Raw genomic sequence first — 19009 nt, forward strand, 5'->3', positions numbered from 1 at the left:
AATAACAGACTTTTCCACGACAGTCGTTTTTTGGGTTTTTTTTTTTCATGTTGGTTGTATGGTAGCAAATGAAAAAGTCATAGAACTTACAAGAAAAATATTAAGGGTCAGTAGTGCAGGGTACAGTGTATATATAGTACATAATGCATAGTGCGTTTCAAAATCTGCCACTTTATTTTTACATGAATGCTTTATTCTGCATTTTACAAGATGGACTAAAATAGTAACTATCTATTTGAAAAATAAACAGTGTTCTTACACAGTATTGTTATTATAAACAGCAATCTTTGGCCAAAGTTTTTKAAACTATATCTTAAATATAGTTTTGTTTGAATGAACTATTTGAGTAGTTGAAACATCTCAGTTTATGGGCTCCCTGATGAATTACTCTAGATTTATTCTGAAAGTAGATTTAAACCTTGAAGAACAAATTGAAATTGCTAAGTTTTCAGTTCAGAATTATGATGCCCAAAAGGCCATGAAAAAATACAACAAAATAGAGAACAAAATAAATACTCAGTGAATGAATACTACTTGGGTAGATTTTTACAGTAGTCTGGGTGTGCCCTGGCAGGATTCTTTTCTGGCATTTTTCATTTTAACCTGTTAATGGTGTTGTTGAAATAGTAATTATTTTGTTTTTATTGTAGATTATCCATGAATTTTATTTCTCCCTTTGCTTTTCTTTCCCCTGATTTAAGATTCCAGAGGCTTATTTTATTAGAGATCCTCATACTTTCCTCCTCACAAACGACTTTGTTAAGGTATATGTGTACTTTTTAGTGCAAAACACTCTCTCAAGATATGAACTGCATGTCCTCACAGGTTAACATTTTCACATGTAACCCCAGTTACTGGAAATAAGAATGGTTAGTTGGTTAACTGAAGCATGCTTGAAAGGAGAAGCAAAGCTTGTCTACAAAATACTAACACTTGGATGAGTCTGCAGCCTGGGAGGAGAGCACCGGGTGAATTTTCTGGACTTTTTTCATGGCTGACTTGGGATATGCTTGCATTGTCACACAGTGTGTTGACCTCTCTCCTTGATGCATATTGCTTATGACAGTCTCTCTCCCTTCCCTGCAGGCCATGGAGGTGCAGATACACAACTTTGGACAGACGCCATCTCAGTTGCTCATTGAGCCCCATCCACCGCGGAGCTCTGCCATGCACCTGGTGAGACATAACTGCTGGCTGGGAATTCATTTCCTTTGAACCTGAGGAGCCTTTATAGGTCRTAAAATACCCATTTAAGCAATGCTTAATGCCCTCTGTTGCCCATATCACAGTACTTTCTTCTCTGCAGAAATAGTTCACGGTGCTCTTGCAGAGCAAGATGGAAGCTTGAATAGCTTCAGCTTCCTATAATCATGACTTTTCCTGTCTAATATTGTATGAAATGGCACTATCTTCGTAACTATACACTTGATAAGTATATCTTTACATTCTTATTTCTGCAAGAAATTTCTTGGAGAAATAAGAATGGCTGCAGGCTTTTCTTACARTGAACATGTTGTTTTGTTTTGTTTTAAAGGATACATTGTTAGGGATTGATTTATGAACCCTGGATACTTGGCAGAAATGAAGTATTGTAGTTCAAATCATGCTGGAATCCTCCCGCCCATTCCCCTGGGAGAATACAACGTATATTTCTAATTTCAGTTTGAACTTCAAAATTCATTCCCAACACATTCTTCTGTGTGCTTCTTGCAAAGAATTATATTAGACAGCCAGACTGGATGAGGCAGATCTCTGTGCCCCTCAGTGCCTTTGATTAAATGCTTGGAACCAGAAATTTTCTCTTAAGTTTTGTAAATCAACAGTAATACATGCAGTAATTGTAATTATTTTATATGTCCACAAGGAAATCATTCTATGCAGCTGCACACTGTGGAAACAAGAGTTGATCTGGAAGTGTTAGTTTAGCTATGTTTTTTTAAGTAATGTTAGATGTCAAACATACATAATATTTATTTTATATTCTTAAGATTTAGATAATATATTTAAAGTAACAATTTAAAGGGGTAAAGAAAATGAAAGGATTATTGGTACTTCTAGAAATAATTCTATTTGTTATAACAAAGGTTGAAAAAACTAACATTAAAAACAGTACTTTATATAATGCCATTTATGGTAACAGTGTTGTCTGTGTAAAAATCTGTCACCTGTAGAATCAGCACGCTGAGTTATAATTACTTATAGACTCCCTAATAAGTGTATGCTTTACATGGAATTAAATTGTCAGTTTATGTTGGAACTTTTGCATTTCATATCAGAAGTTCATTAAGGAAAATTAAATACCTATGAGTTTTTGAGTCTCTCAAAAATTATTTTTCAGTCATTATACTTTATAACATTTATATTTATGATGTAGATTGTCTGACTTTTTTATTTGACTTGTATCTATATTGTACAAATGTTATCTGCTCTATCATTTTACATTTTGTTATATATTAATTAATACTATTTAGTGACTCATGGTCATTTTGCACCCTGTAATGATAACCTAGTGGACCCTTATCATACCTGTTCTCTGCTTATCCTCATGTAATGATCCAGTTATRGCTTCTAATTTTGCTCTCCCACATCACTCGTTTAGATGCGCAGGTAGCATTGTTTTCCCTGTATGTGCACATGCTTGCCTGCTCTTTTTTAACCTTGTTTTCCCTCAGACCTCCTCACTAATTGTGTTATCCCTTCTGTTTTCTTCTGCTCTCTTCTCCTTTCTACTCAACAGTGTTTCCTTCCACAGAGTCCACTCATGTTTAAAGATCAGATGCAGCAGGATGTCATAATGGTGCTGAAATTCCCATCAAACTCCCCTGTCACACATGTGGCAGCCAACACGCTCCCCCACCTTACCATTCCTGCAGTGGTAACCGTCACTTGCAGCAGACTTTTTGCAGTGAATCGATGGCACAACACAGTAGGTAGGTTTTCATAGGTGCATTTAAATAAAATTTAAGGATCTTAACAGTGCACCGTCTAATTGCAAGTGGAGTTTAGCTAGATATGGGTTAATCTCACTCACCTGACTGTACACAAATACGTAGGAAATGTACTGTTTATTTTGGTTTGTGTCGAATAACCAGGGCTTCTGTTTTCTCTGGTGTCATTCCTAGGAACGCTCTCTCTAACAGCAGCAGCACATCACCATGGCAGACAATCGATTTGTGGTTACATCAGAAGCAGCCTTTGATATAATGTTTTTCAGGAGAGTGCTGCTGTTCTTGACACAGCCTATATTAGTATGTYCCAGGCTTCAGGAGTGCATAGTAGTATGCTAGAGGGTGTACATCACTGTCTGCTATTTGAGAGAGATTTCAGGTCTGTTCAGGAGCTTGTCATAAGCCTTCCCCTGGGTCACAGTAAAGTAATGTGGGACCCTAAGCAAGCYTAAGCAGCCAGACACTGAAATGTTCTGAAGAGAAGTTCACTATTCCCTTCCAAAAGCCCATTCCATGGGGTCATCCTAAATCTCCCTCCCAGCCCTTCTGCTCGCATCTCCATATTGCCTCTAGGTCTGTCTCTCTCCTCCCCGGACGTGTAGGTGCTGAGTTTGTCCCAGGCACTGCTTAATAGCAGTGGTGGAGCATGAGCTACCGCCCCACTCACAAACAGGTCTCGTTTGGTGACATTTTCTAAGGTAACTTGCTGCTGTGATGGCCCTTATGCTGCAGCACGTGGAAACTTATCAAAGGTTTCTTACAGCTGTGAGAAACAAGCTGCCTCTTGTTGGTGAGAGTGTGACTCAGTAGCTGACTCAGGRACTTTGTAGGGACCAGGCAAAAAAGAAAAATCCTCCCCTCTTTACAGCACAGGAGGACCCCCTAGTGAAGAGAAGTGGGCACTTCTGGAGAGGGACTTGTGAGATTTATCTTAGATGCCTACCTCCAGTAGACATAGAGGGATTCTAGATTAATTTGGGATTTAACTAGCTTAAATGTAGACGTCTCCTCAGTAAATGATTAAAGTTAGGTGAAATAGATCCCACCTCTTATGCACAAGGCTGGCCATAGACTGATGTTGCAAGCAATGCAAGCAATAATTAGAGGAATGAATGGGAATTCCTTTATAGGCATCCATTAGAGGAACTATCAGAGTAGATAAAGCTAATGTTTACCACTGTGAATTCTGCAGTAGTAATACTACTTTTAATGTGACTTTTATTCAGAATGTTTTGCATAATGTTAAAATAAGTATTAAAATTTAACATTTATTCAGAATTCTGTGTTTACAAACTGACTTCACAGATGTCGCATGGCTGTTCAGTGGATAGAACAGGATATCGGATTCCCTTTCATAAATCCGTTGATTTATGATACTCCATCAGGGGCAACTGCAGTAGATGTATAAAATGTTTTGTCCATTTCTTTCAAATAAGATTATGTTAAAAAAGAAAAGAAACCAATTTTTTACATAATTTGTGTCCTTGATGAAGACCCCAGTGTCAGAAACTATTCAAAGGTACAAAATGTAGAGACCCATGATATTTTAATACTCTTGACCAACATTGGTTGACTAATCCCTAATGAGTTCCACTGGATTTTTCAGGGGTGCTGCCCAACTACTCTGTCCCTAGCAGTAGGCCCTTTCATTCATATCTCCTCAGTTTGTTAGGAGGCTCATTTAGTAAATGGCTACCCACTTTCTCATCAGGACTGTGGGACTGATGGAAAACCCTAATTCCTACCTATACTTTACTGAGGAGGAGTCAAGGTCACTAGTACTGCAGTAGCCTGAATCTCATGGGTTTCCTTTAAATGATGGTGTTTAGTGGAGTCAGGTAGTTTAGTAGAAGTCATGAAGGTCTTTATGATGCATGTGACTGCTGGGTTTTAGTTTTTCATAAAAACTTGCATAAAACATAAGCCACACTGCAAACATGCAGGATTCAGGTTGTGGACCAACCACGAACTAAATTTTGCACCATTTATTTAAAAGAGATGAGTACTTTCTGAATATATAATATGGGAAACAGACAGGAAAGCAAAACTGTTCAGAAAATTAAAATTAATTCTAGTGATGATTTTACCTTTTACATCCCACCTGGCAGTGTCCTTTATTTTGCAAGAGGCTAATCTGGGACAGAGTATGAGTTTGCTAATAATACAGTAATATTATTTTAGTAAATCACAACTCTGGCATAAATGATAGATTCATCAGCAGAAACCTGTACACACGGTACACTACAGAAACCTGTAAACAGAGTTCTTTTACTGTCGTAGGTTGTATGTACAGCTTTGTCTTTCTGTAAGAGTTTATACACAGAAAAGGGCATTTACATACCCATCTCACAGTAGAATCAAATGAGTCTAATATCACTAAAAATCTGTCCCAAACTGGCTTGGTTTTGAAAGAAGAAAGAGAAACTAGGGAAGGGGAAGTTCTTAGAGCAGTCTTTTTCAGAACCTGGCAGGGCTATCTATAGATTCTGTTTTCTTTTAACTCCTCCAGACATCTATTGTTGTAGTAGAAAATGACAATTATTACTGAATATAAAGGCTGTTAGTGGACAGTTCCCAATGTGTAATATAAGGCAGATACGTTTAAAATTAGTACAAGCTGTGCTCTTGGGCATTTGAGTTTCAGCATAGTCAGGAGATCACTCAAGCGCCTTCTCACTTTAATCCCTTCTATATGGGGATAAAGGTAGATGCCATATAAAGTCTAGCACTTCATCTCCAAACCTTCATCATTATCTTTGATCTGTTGAAAGCAGTACAGTTAGACAAAGCATGAACTAAATCTCACAGGTGCTGAGAACGCAACAGTCTCCATCATGAGTTTGTATATGTGTCAATTTACCATTTATTCTCCAGAAAGCTGCATCTCCTCATATGGAGGATATTCTTGTGCAAAATGGCATTTCTTGACAAAAATTATGCTTTCAATAGTGATTACTGTGACTTACACAGTGGGGGAAGTCCTCAGAAGAGCCAAAGCAATGTTCTCTGCCCTTGAAAGTGGATAACACCATATATGCAGACCTTAATGCAAATTAGAACAGCTTAAGGACTGCTCAATATAGAACCAAATAAGAATAGTTGTGGAAAATTTACTGTAGTCCACAATTACCAAGCTTAAAACTCTCTAGATAAATCCCAGAAAAGGTCCAAGTTTCTGTCATTTACAGTTTCCCCTACATAAGAAACTCATAACTGTGTATTTAGTCCAACTATTTTTCTTTTCCGTGCTATTATAAAATCTCATCCAGTGTTCAAATGTAACAAAATGCTCTGTTAAACTATTTTAAAAAGTTATTTAATGAATATTTGTGGCAGCAGAAATCGTAATGAATTAGCACTCATATTTATACATTTATAGTTACATAAGTGAATAATTAACATATATTTCTGTAGCACAGAGGAAGAAATCTTAATAGACATATAGAACAAGAAATAATAAGAAGTTATCTATTTTTTTTGCATATAATAACCCCACAGTGCAGTTTTAAACTTGAACAATCATATAAAAATTTCGGGCAACAAGGTTTCCATGTACTTTATTCTTCCTTTCATTTGTAGGCCTTCGGGGAGCTCCAGGATATTCTTTGGATCAAGCCCATCATCTTCCAATCGAAATGGATCCCTTGATTGGTAGGTCAAGATGAATATGTAGCGATATATTTGAAAATAGCATTTTCAAGAATTATTGATTAAGCTATATTTGTATATTATGCTTCATTTAACACAGAAGATAGGAAAATATTCATTCTTGTCAGTCCTGGAGAATTAAAAGCATTAGCAATTGATGTTGAATGAATTACATGAGTACTATTTGTTACTAACATCACTAGCAATTGGTATTTAAGAAACAACCACCAAAGTCAGTCGCACTGTCAGCCCATATCTATAAGTCTGTTCTCTTATCAGGTCACATTAATACAATAAAAGGTGAAGCTCTGATAGAGTTCACATACTTTCATTTTTTACCACTAGTACTGTACTGCGTATATCACTGCAGATTTAGACTGATTTCTTTTCATTCGATTTGTGATTAGGATTGTTTTAGTACGTATTATTAAATTAATAAAGAAAAGATTGGGTTTTAAATTGATGCATGATTCCATTTTTTTAAATCTAAGAAATACTTGAGAAAGTAAAGTATTCTGAGAAATAAGCATCTTCTAAAAGTGTTAGAGTTCTATTAAAAGAGATTATAGGAACCTGTATTTCTAATGGTCATTATTTCTCTTTAACTGTAACTATTTGGTCTGGGGTTTTTTAGGAGGTATATTTTTGAGACAAAAATTATATATAGGGAAGATTCTTAGAGCCGTTTCTGAAGCATCAATGAGAAAAAAAGGCATTTTTAAACATCTCCAGATGAGAAGGTACCTTTTCTCTCTAGTCAGTATTCATGGTTGAAAGACTTGTATACAGGTATCTCAGGAGAGTTAGCTTTCTTGTTCTGTATACTGCATTTGCTCATATAATGACAATAGTTTTCTCTTCAGATTTTCTTCTCAAAAGCTAGGGCACAACTATTGTACCACCTCTTCTGGAATTCTGGGTAATTTGTTGTTTACTACCTTTTAGTGGATGTACAGAGAAGACCTGGAAATTTAGACTTGTGCTCTTGGAATGTGCATAAAGTTGGTATTGACTTCTGTAAGCAAATTTGAAATAGGACTGTTTTTTCATTGAGTTTGTTATTTCATACAATTATGAGCAATTTGAGTGAAATAACCAAAAACAGGGACAAAAGGAATTTCAGAATATTAGCTGCATAAGTTCTGTTCTTACCAGTAGGAGAAACATGTCTTTCGGAGTGGCTTTTATCTCAATTATCTGAATTCAGTTGTCTAGATTCCCTGCATAGCTAATGGAGAAAGAGAAACTGTCCTCTGGAGTTGTCCAGCTTGCTTCACTTGGACAAATATTATAGGATGAGATGACTTACCATGTGCGGTGATGTCTCTCTCCAGTCAGTACAGAGGGAGCCTAGATAATTAACTTAGATTATATACTAAACTTTTAGAAGCTAATATTAGGTGAGAGGAAACATAACTTTACTGTATTGCAAAATTCTGTCTTTAGCATCATGGGGAGTAAGGAGCACGTTAGCTGATTATGTCTAGTCCTTCCTAACAGCTCTCTTTCACAACAGTCAGGATGGTCAGATTCTGCAAGGACCATTCATTCCTTTTCCTTCCACCTGGGGGATTTCCAGGTGACATTGCCTCTTTTGACATTCCTGGCAGTGGCCTGGCTCCCTGCTTGATGAGTAGGCAGTGTTAAGAATATACATTGAATTTAAATAGCTTCATTGGTTGAATCCTTATGTCTTTGATCCAATTAAGTGTCTGCAGTTGTGGAGGGTGGGAGGGGGATGCACAGGTCACACAACACAAGCTGGATATAATCCTTAGGAGAGGTAGCAACCACCAAAAATTCATTCTGTGAAGTTTTGTTCTTGTTGACTTGGTATTGTAAATGGACTTCCATCACCATCACTCCATCACTTCACTTTCCCTCACAGTTTAGTTTGTTTTTTGGAGAGTACTTCGGCAGAGCACTTAAAATATTTCCACATATTATACAGTGCATCAGGCACTAAGAAATTGTCATCTCCTGTAAAATCTTTTGTCTTATTCAAAGGGAAACAAGGAAACTCATAATAATTTCATATTTCTGACACCCATATAGACAGCTCTAAAGGTTCATATTCAAAATGCTTACTCAACAGCAAATTCACAGTTCATTGAAAGTTAAATGTATTCATTTTCTCCTGTAAGTGTATGACAGGAAGGTGTTGGAATGACACTTGTAAAATGTGTTCTGCATTTCGTTACAGCCAATAACTCTGGTGTGAACAAGCGGCAGATCACAGACCTTGTGGATCAGAGCATCCAGATCAATGCACATTGTTTCGTGGTCACAGCAGATAATCGCTACATTCTCATCTGTGGTTTCTGGGACAAGAGCTTTCGAGTTTATTCTACAGAAACAGGTGACCCTAAATACAACCACCTGTTTCTTGTGTGCTCTTAGGTCACAAATGGGTGGTTGTCTTAATACTACCATATCTAATGCCTATGCTTACCCTTCAAGACATAATAAAGGGCGGTTTAGAAAATCCTTCGTTATTATCTGCTTATAATAGCTTTAGGATGCTTTTTTGAAGATAAAGGAGGTAATATGATACTGGAAGGCATACAGTTTTGTTATTGGCAACTTTTCAAACCAATCAAAAAGATGAACCAAAACTTTTATTACAAAATTTTAATGGCTGTATTGATTTAGTCTCGATTTATTTGATGTAATAAGAAAGGCAGTTGCATGGCCTGCTACCAGTAGCTGATATTTTGTTTCTTTGTCTTATGACCTAGCCTGATACCATTCAGTATATTGCTAAAAACTGACTGCAATATTAGAAAGAGATGATGTTCATAATAAACCTTCGTTTGACATTAACAGAACAAATATRCATTTTTAGTATACTAATGTATCACCATTATGGAAGAGTTCATATGTTTTCTATCTCATGCTTATCATTCGTGAAATTCTCAAATAACATGTTGACACCATTTTTAAAATACTGATGGAGAAGTAACTCCACTTAATATTCAGTGACTGGAGCACTGACTTGATTTTCAGAGATAAGACTTGGGCTGTGGATTGATGCAGAGCACAGACCTCAAAAGAAACATGGAAAGAAAAATATTTTAGTTTTATCTTTGTGATTTTTCACTTTATTGTCATATACAGTGAACTCTAAGGGACACTAGGCAAAAGATATATTTGAACTGAATATTTGTTAATGCTAATTTTAATTGTACCAAAATGCTTCAGATATTCAGAAAAATTGAATTTGTATCACTGTGCACTTCCTCCAGGAAAATTAACTCAGATTGTGTTCGGCCACTGGGATGTCGTTACTTGCCTTGCCAGATCAGAGTCCTATATTGGTGGTGATTGCTACATCGTGTCTGGGTCTCGTGATGCTACATTGCTGCTTTGGTACTGGAGTGGCCGACATCATATTATAGGTGACAATCCAAATAGCAGTAAGTATATCCTGTTAAAAACACCTTCCTGAGAGGTGTGATCATTTTCCTGATCATTTTTAGAATTCCTCTGCTAGCTTCAAAAAATATTACCAAATGTATCCATTACTTCACTTATAGATTGCAAGTATCATATAAAAAGGGCATCACATGCTAAGTAATTCATTGAGTACTAGCCAAATAAAACATTTAAAGAGCTCGTGCATGGTAACAGATAGTAATATGAGAATATTTCTTAAATTCACAATTGTTTTTATCTCTTATAGCATCATGTCATCATAAACTAGAACAAGACAATTTTGGCCTTTAAGTGACAGGATATATATCACTATATTCTGATTTTCCTTTCCCCATAAATATTTTTTGTCATTTTCTATCAGTAACTTTTTCTTTTTGTGGTACTGCATGCTATTTCAGCTCCTTGCCTTCTCAAAAAAGAAATGTCTCACATATCTTGGAATTAAATTAGTCTCTTTGAGAAAGGTCTTTCTGTAGCAAGTAAACCTTTGAAGAAGCAATGTGATTGAATAAAAATAGAAAAAGATAAAATGTCAGGAAGAGTTTACACTTCATTTGCAGAGGACTTACTATTAACGCTTTGTATAGTGAAGGGGACCCAATAATAATATTAATTTATAAAGAATGACACTTAAAGTGCAATACTAATTTATAAGGTTCCTTCACCTAAGCCAGAAATATGATCACAGCAAAAGACAAAGGAACTTTTATCCATATACTATAGCTGTTCTGTACAAGACTAAATCCATGCACATTTTTGTTTAAAGCATAGTTTTCGAATTCTGAATGTGATGATCTTTTTCAGCACAATGATACTGCCTCTTTGGATAAGCATCTAACAATGCATTACTATCAGTTTTGGTCTTTGGTTCAAGTACAGACTGGAGGCAGTTGTAGACACGTCAGTTATAGACGTCTAAGTGAAAGTGTTTCTTCAACTGCATGTCTCATAGAAAAGTGTTTTCTTTATGTGTAACAAAGTATATATTTTGTTAATTTGGCAGCAGCAGTAATTTTGTTATGTTTTCATTTTCTTCCATTTATCTGTAACCAGAGCAACAAGGAGACAGATAAAAACCTGACTTGCACAGCTGACTTGCTTTTGCTTTTATGAAAGAGAGAAAATGGAGGGGGAAAAATACAAAACTGTGTTGTCATAACAAATTTCTCTGACATGTCTGCATAGAAATATTCCTTTTTTTTTTTTTTTTTGGCACTTACTTCTCAGATAGGAAGAAGGTCTGTCTGAAGAGTTTCATTTCAGGGCACTCTGTTTAGCCTGATGATATTTTGCTTACTGAATGCCTGTGTGGTTCATATCAAGTATTGGTAATTTCTGTGCTAAGAATCAAAAAAAGTAAGAGCTTGCTCCCTTCACTGAGGGAAAAAAAGACTTTTTCTTGTACTTCCTCCAGTTGTGGGGGGCTGGGGCGGCCTTGCCATTAGTAGCTCTTTACCAACTGATACAAACATCATCCCCACTTCTTTTGGAGACAGATTTATTTTAGTTCAGATACCTTTTTGTCATCATGAAGATAGCTGAATGTGAAAAGGTGGCACTTCTTGGAATCCCAGGTTTAATATCTCGACTCTCTATCTTTGAAATTGTCTCCCTCAGAGAACCTGTAATTTTGTGAAAAGAAAGACTATCAGTCAGCTAACAGAAACCATTGATGGAAAACAAAACCAACTATATGATTTGCTCTCAGTCTCTGCCTCTATACTGATAGGGCACTATTTCACTTAGGAAAAAGCCCCATAGTCAAATTAATAGGAGACTCTGCTCCAGGTAGTCATGTCTGTACAAATGTAGCCTCACAGGCGCAGGTAGCAGCACTCACAAAGATTAAATAGCCAAGTCCAGTGTGCCAGTTTCCCAAAATATTGATCAGATTCCTTACTATTCATGTTGTGCCGTATCATCACTATTATTGCTATCTCTACTCATTGTATTAAAATTGAGAGGCATATGCTAATAATGTATTAGTACTGTGCTATAACCAGAACTTCATGTGTTGTAAACATACCCAGAGAGACCTTTTCATAGCCCTTTTGGCTTTTGGGAACATACACCAGGAAGAATAGATCACRTTAGTGATAATATGTAGGGAGGATATTCTGCCTTTTAAAACTTCTATAATTACTAAATATTCCTTTTGAAGTAATAACTACTAAATTCTGGTCCCTACCATGAGCAGACATGATACCTTGTCGTAGAATTGATTCCCTATATACTAATTTTCACGAGTGAAGTATTCTTAACAATCCTTATGAAGATATTTTTGAAGTTTTACATAGCTATTAAGTCACTGAAGTAGTTTTATAAAGAAATATTTCCTAGTCTACTCCTCTTCTATATTTACTGGTAGAAGATCAGGACTTATCTTGTAGGAAAAATGAAAGTGAGATGTTCACTGTAGGTTAAATCCAATTAGTTAACATCTTTAGAATGAATTTCTAGAAAGATGTGGATGATATTTTCAGGAAAAAAGAAAAGGGGATTAGTTTCTTAAAAGCTGTCATCTGGAGACACAGATAAGGTATTTTATATAACAGACTGTAAGAAGGTGAAGAATTCAAAGAAAAATGTCAGGTATAGTAATTATCTGGGTTAGATGCTTGACTTTATAATGATCTTTTAAGCTGAAAGACAGTTAATTATCAATTTCGGCTTCAGTGCATCCAATTACCAGGAGGAACTTTAGTTGTTTCATAAAACAGTAAGGGGGAAAAAAGCAAGCCCCCAGTCCTAAACAGTTTATATAGTTTAAAATGTTGTATATATGAGATATATATTATTTCTTTAGAAAACATGGCAATCACTATTATTTATTGTGAGCTACTCTGTGGCAAAAGATTGTCAGAATAAAGTCCTTAAAATTTCTGCTAAATTCCATTTTGCAGAATCTGTGAGTTAGATGAAGTCTTTACTAAACAACATATATGTCAATAATCTAACATGTCAGACTTGTCTAGAAACCTTTAGTAAACCATCTGTGTATGTACTGTCCTCAGAGGATGACCTCAGTTATGTCTGTGGGAAATACTGAATCAGCTTTGGTTTAAATAGGAGAATAGAAAATAATTGTGGCTTGGATAAGATTCTTGCTGTTCCATGGCTGTTCCAGCTCAGTAGTTGAAAACTTGCCTACTAGAGTATGGTGAGCTTCTTTACAATTTTAGAATTGTTCCATATCAGTGCATTCATGAAGTTATCACTTTTATTCTCTTGCAGTCCATAACAAAGGGGAATTTCTGGTTCAGTCTGCATTTCTCACAGTTATTTTCCAGGCTGTGAGAAGAATGAAATTTCACCAGATTTTAAATAAAATTTTTTCCATAAAATAACTTCAAAAAATAGCTTGCATAATAACTGTATGGTTAGAATATTTGTCCGGGAAGTGGGAGTTCTCGGCTGAGGGAATTCAAACCCACTTTTCTCATTTTCACAAGAATATGGAGGAGGTGGCCCTGTGTGTACCTCCAGCTTTGATGGAAAGTATCAAGCAAAATTCTTTTCTCTGCTTCTGATGATTGGAAAAAATAGAGATAAATCAAGAAATCAGGAACCAAAACTGCATACCTTCGACAACAGTATGTAGGGCATACCATCTCCCTATTTGTCCTTTCTCTAGTCCAACAAAAATTGGTTTCATGGCTATATAATGGCTCAGTTGTAATAGTGGTAATAGAAAATACCTTTTCCTAGCCTAGACTGGAGGTTGGTGCCTGGGGATAATCCTGGAAAGTTAGGGATGTGGCATGAATTGCTTTTGACTAAGGTGAAGTTGGATGCAGGTTTTCTTCTTCCTGGAAGACAACCACCATGTTTTGATGTATGTTTGGACCTGTCTTACTCCTTTAGGCTTGCTTAGATAAGTATGCACCTTTGGAAAAACAGTGAATTGAATGTAGCTGAATCATCCCGCCAGGATCAAATACCTACTTATACCTACTTTCTATGCCAAAACTGGCCATCTGAAATATGTAATCTGAATCTGTACCTTATTAAATTGATGACCACATTATAAAAATCTGTTGCAGTTGAGAGAACAGTGAAAGGAATCCGTTTTCTTTTAGGAAGACACAGCACATACAAATGATGTAATTTGCTTATAAGCAATTTAGCAGCAGAGATTGTTATTCTTTTAAGTGATCTGGCAAATGTAAATCTTTGCAATTCTAAGAGACTGAACAGAAAAAATATTGTTACAGACTTTAACGATTTGGATTTTGTTTTTTTTTTCCCCTTCTTATGATATGCAGGGATTTGTTTTAGCTGAGCGCTAATTTGTATACAGATTTCTTCTCACATAGCAACTGTATTAGTCATCATAAAAAGGAGCAAAGAGACTACATGATATGCCCTGGAGTTCAACATGTATTGTTATAGTTGTTTTATTTTTATATTTTATGATTGCTTTATTGAATGTCTCTTTCCAACAAGTGACTTTGAAAATGAGAATTATCTCAGAGTCTTTGAACAGATACCTAAGTAGATGATAGAATTGCAGAAAAGTGAGGGACAGATGCTTTCATCTGAAAGAGACACAAATTCAGAAACTAATTTGGAAGTGATAAAAATTAATTTGCACACTTTAATTGGAATCAGACTCCTGCATGAAAGAAAAGAAGGAGGGTAGGCAGCTTGTGCTAAAAGCTGATTGAATTTTTTGTCAGGTAAGTGTGTTGGACTTGGCTGCTTATCCTCTTGAGCCTCTCTCTGCAATATATTACATTCACCCTCTGACTGGTGTTCTTTAAAAGGATCAATGCTATTCCTGTTTTGTCCCTAGAGCCTGAAATTTCATTGATCTGGGGACTTGACATTTCTCATTACCTATTGTAGCTTCCAAGAGGATGGTCACAAGAGGTGTGAGAGTTAACCCTGCTTTTTCTAACTGGAGTTGCACTGACCATTGTAAATGTATTGTATCTGTCAGCCCAAAGCTCAGTTTGTTTAGCGTTATAACATAGTCCTCAGAAGTGCTAACTATTCCTCTTATCCCAGTAAGTGCATTCTGTATATACTGGAAAGACAGGATGAGTGCTCCCCTAAAGGAGCTTTGTCAAGTTAACCTGCACTTTTGCTTAAGTCTGCAAAGAATTCCACAAAAGTGCACTTTTATTCTTTCTTTTCAGAGATAATATTTTTGAAACAAAATTGCTTCTAGATGAACATCCCAGTTTTTGTGAGCCTGTATCTTAAAAGAGTAGTTATTTTGAGCTCAGGATATTCACTGTATTCTTTTATATTCCTCTACATTTTAATACCTTCTGACATGCACTAGTTTAACCTTGAAAGGGCAGCAATTTAAAAATAGCCATCAGTGTGTTCTGTACCAGGTGGATGGCTATCTAAAAGCCCAAACAAGCATTTTTACACATATGCAATCTACTTTGCGTGTTTAAAGAGTTATAACAATACTTGTAYAATTTAGGTATTAATTTTTAAAATATGTCATCTTGGCACTATTCTGCCAGTGTGGTTTAGCAGAGAGTAACTTGAAGAACTTCCCATGAATCACTATCCCCCCTCACCCTCCAAGAATGACATTGCTAAAGCTCTCTGAAAATTAGTGTGTAACTTCTACTGCCACCGTCTCTACTCTAGTAGGCAAAGGCATCTCTCTCCCAAGACTGCTGCACAACGGCAAAAGAGCCAATAATCCATCTGAACTAATACAGTTATAGCTTGCATTTTACCAACAGATCTCTGTGCATGTTTTGCTGCATAGCCAGTGGGGACAAAGCAAGTTAGTGGCAGAAATAGGAACAGACGCTGGGAATCCTTACTGTCATCTCCTTCATTGTATTCTTCCTTTTGGGGCCTGGGTAGTTGTAAGATACCTAAAAGTCTACTGGCCTTGGTGAATTGCAGCTATATACAGTGCTGCTCACATTGCTCGGCAAATAAACTAGTTCTGCCAAAGGTGAGGTGTTGTGGTATTTACCTTGAATATTTTGCTGTCAGCAATCTTTTTTTTTTTTTTTAATAATTGCTCCCTCATGTTGTGGGCATTGTGGTTGGCTATTTCCTATTTTGAAATCAGACTTTTTGGATGTAGCCTGATCTTTTCATCAAATCCCATGCATGGTTTTATCTGACAGTAAAAATTAAACAAAACTGTTATATTTTCATTTCCGTGAAAGCTGTAGCATTTTCTAAGATTTTGTTTTCTGAGAGATATCCTTTCAAAAAGTGTTAATAGTAAAGACTCTGTATCGTAAATGTGATACTTTATTTTCAACAAATAGTTCAGCTGTAGCCTTGTACTTGCTTCCATCAAAGTCAGCAATGAAATGGAAACTGGAATTTGCCTTGTGGTCTCATCTTTCTTTGAACAGAAGACTCCAAGATGTGTCCCCAGAGCAATCTGTACATAACTCCTGAAAAAGGACAACATGAGAGAAATAGTAATACTGTTCATCCTTTTTCTTTTTTTTCCTTACCATGAGAGAGTGCCATCTGTTACAGGAGAACCTTACAATGATATTAAGCATTATATATTTGAGAGAGAAGGAAAGATATATTTTGTTTTAGACTTTCTAGAAGAACTTATTTGTTTGTAAATACAAGACAGGGTTTTTTTTCTTTCTTGCCCTCTAGTAATTCAGTTCAGAGGTGCTCCTTTGGGGAAATTATAGGGAGTTTACAGTGATGGTATCTCACTTCGTAGGTAGAATATTTTCACCTGCAATTCCCTCAGAGCTACAGCCTTTGACCTCCGGCTGTATCTGTCAGTGGTGATGTGACAGTGACAGAATATTTTGCTAGATTTTGAATGGTTCCTCGAGTTCACAACTTCTGTTCTTAGCAATAAAATGTAATATGATTAAGGTACTCTTCCCCATGCCACAGCTTTTCCTGTAGAAGATATCATTGAATACATTTTTCTTTGAGCCCTAAGGGGGAAAAGTCCTATTTTCAATTACTATCTGACTGTGACTCCTAATAATGATATTCTATTATTAATTTATACTTACAGGACTCAAAAGTTCTACGTTTCAGGACAGTTGTTTCTTATAAGCATTTATTTTGTAAATTGAGAAGTCCATCAAATATGCTCATTTTTCATATTCTTACATTTTGCAGTTCCATAATATTATACCATTTTCTAGAAGAGAGTGAGGAAAACGTTCTTTTGAAGATTGCGTTCTTTTTTTTCCCTTTTAAAATTTCTAACCATCTAATCATTTCAATCATTCACTACTGCCAGTTCCCTTGTAGTCTGATGACCCTGCCATGTGCACCTCTGCAGTCTGTGTTTAAGGCAAGAAAACCCCTGGGCATTAGTCCTCCTCCATAATTTCCAGGAGGACCCACAGAAGAAGGGGAAAAAAAAAGAAAATGGGAAAATTCAGAAGTTTGTTGCATTATGTGGGKTTTTTTTCTGTATTAGGCTACTGGAGAAATAAAAACATCAGAGGAGATGGGGTTCACAACAGAAACACTGAAGGGGAAATTACAACAATGTAAAACTCAAAATACAGCTAATCTTGAGTCAGATACATATAGCATCTTTCTCTGTTTCTTCCAACATCCCTCCTTCCTAACAGTAATGCCATGTTTTCAATTCACATCTTTAATTTCCAGGCCTAAAAGATTTTTTCTTACAGGCTGGGTTAAAGACTGTGATACTAGGATTTATTGGGATAGCTATTTTCAGTAGAGATAGGAAAGTGTTAATGTCCCTGTACAAAGCAATGATGAGAGCACGTTTGGCCTGCCCTATACTACCGGATGCAAAACTAAGGTCTGTAAATTTGWTTAATTTATTAAATGGTTTCTGTGGAGTAAATCTCTACAATAAAGGGCTAAACTCACTGACCCACAGAATTCTATCCCAGCCTACATTCCTAAAGCATATCTTTCAGAAATGTGTGCAATTTTACCTTAGATACTCCAGTAGTTCCCTTATTAATTTGTTTTAGTGTTTAACTGCTTTCCAGTTAGGAAACTGCATTTTATTGCAAGGTTGAAATGCGTGTAGCCATTCACCCATTGGACCTTGTTTTGCCATTAGCTGCAGGATAAATTTCTGAGCCATCGGACTTCTTTTATACCTGTAACTCACCAGCTATGGCAGTTGAGTCACTGCTCTGCTTCCCGTGCAGTGAAGATAGAGAGCACTTTAAACATTGTGCGGACTCCTATCCTACTCCCTATATCAGTTGTATGACCCTCCTTTGAGCTCAGTTCTGTAAATACGGGTACAAGACTTTAATCTTTCTTGTTTACAGTGTCAGGATAATTCCCTACTCCTAGCTGCTATTTTAGAGCATCGCACTGAAAACTTCCATTGAGGCAGTTACTCACTATAAACTCTATGGACTATAGACTATAAACCCTTCTCTGTCTCGCTGCTTTCCAAAACAGAATCTCCTCTCCAAAAGCAGAGCTTGTGTTTATCTGTCCAGAAACCTCAACCTTCCATCTGACTGCAATCAAAATAAATAAAATAAATAAAAAGCATTTTGTTGCATTCTTATTATTAAGTAAGCAATGCAGAGAACTTTATAATAATTACTTTCTCTCTTCATTAGACAGTTCCCCATGAATTTTTGTATCAGCTGAATATTACCATACCTTACCAGCAAAGATTTTATATTATCCTGTAGGTAACATTACTGATCAGTATTTGGTCAAGAATCATACCCTCCTATTGCAACAAAATTATATGGTCAGTCATTGAATCAGTTTCTGAACCATCACAGGGTCCTCAATGTGCTCTGCGTAGCACAGTTTTTAAATCAAAAAGTTGTACTACTAAGTCAAATGCCTTGAGAAAAATACATGGAGGCCATTTTAACACAGCCATCTTTATCAACTGTACCTGTCGTCCTGTCAAAAACAGATAACAGGCTTTCTTGACTTTCTTGATAAGATTTCCATTCCAAGACAGCATGGTGACTGGCATTAACGAGATTTTCCCCTCTGATTCTTTGTTGACAGAATTCTGGATTAATCATTCTGTT

General features: G+C 36.3%; 1 protein-coding gene across 1 annotated transcript in view; it reads left to right on the plus strand.

Moving 5' to 3' along the window:
- The window catches only part of NBEA (neurobeachin), a 191588-nt gene that overhangs the window by 162929 nt on the left and 9650 nt on the right, over positions 1-19009 (plus strand). Inside the window, exons 12-16 of the mRNA XM_026076072.1 lie at positions 1087-1176; positions 2738-2930; positions 6528-6599; positions 8800-8955; positions 9842-10012. Of these exons, the coding sequence (XP_025931857.1) occupies positions 1087-1176; positions 2738-2930; positions 6528-6599; positions 8800-8955; positions 9842-10012 (682 nt within the window). The remainder of the gene's footprint in view (positions 1-1086; positions 1177-2737; positions 2931-6527; positions 6600-8799; positions 8956-9841; positions 10013-19009) is intronic.

Source organism: Apteryx rowi, unplaced genomic scaffold (genome assembly GCF_003343035.1).
Source record: "Apteryx rowi isolate R43461 unplaced genomic scaffold, aptRow1 scaffold_425, whole genome shotgun sequence".
Lineage (NCBI taxonomy): Eukaryota > Metazoa > Chordata > Aves > Apterygiformes > Apterygidae > Apteryx > Apteryx rowi.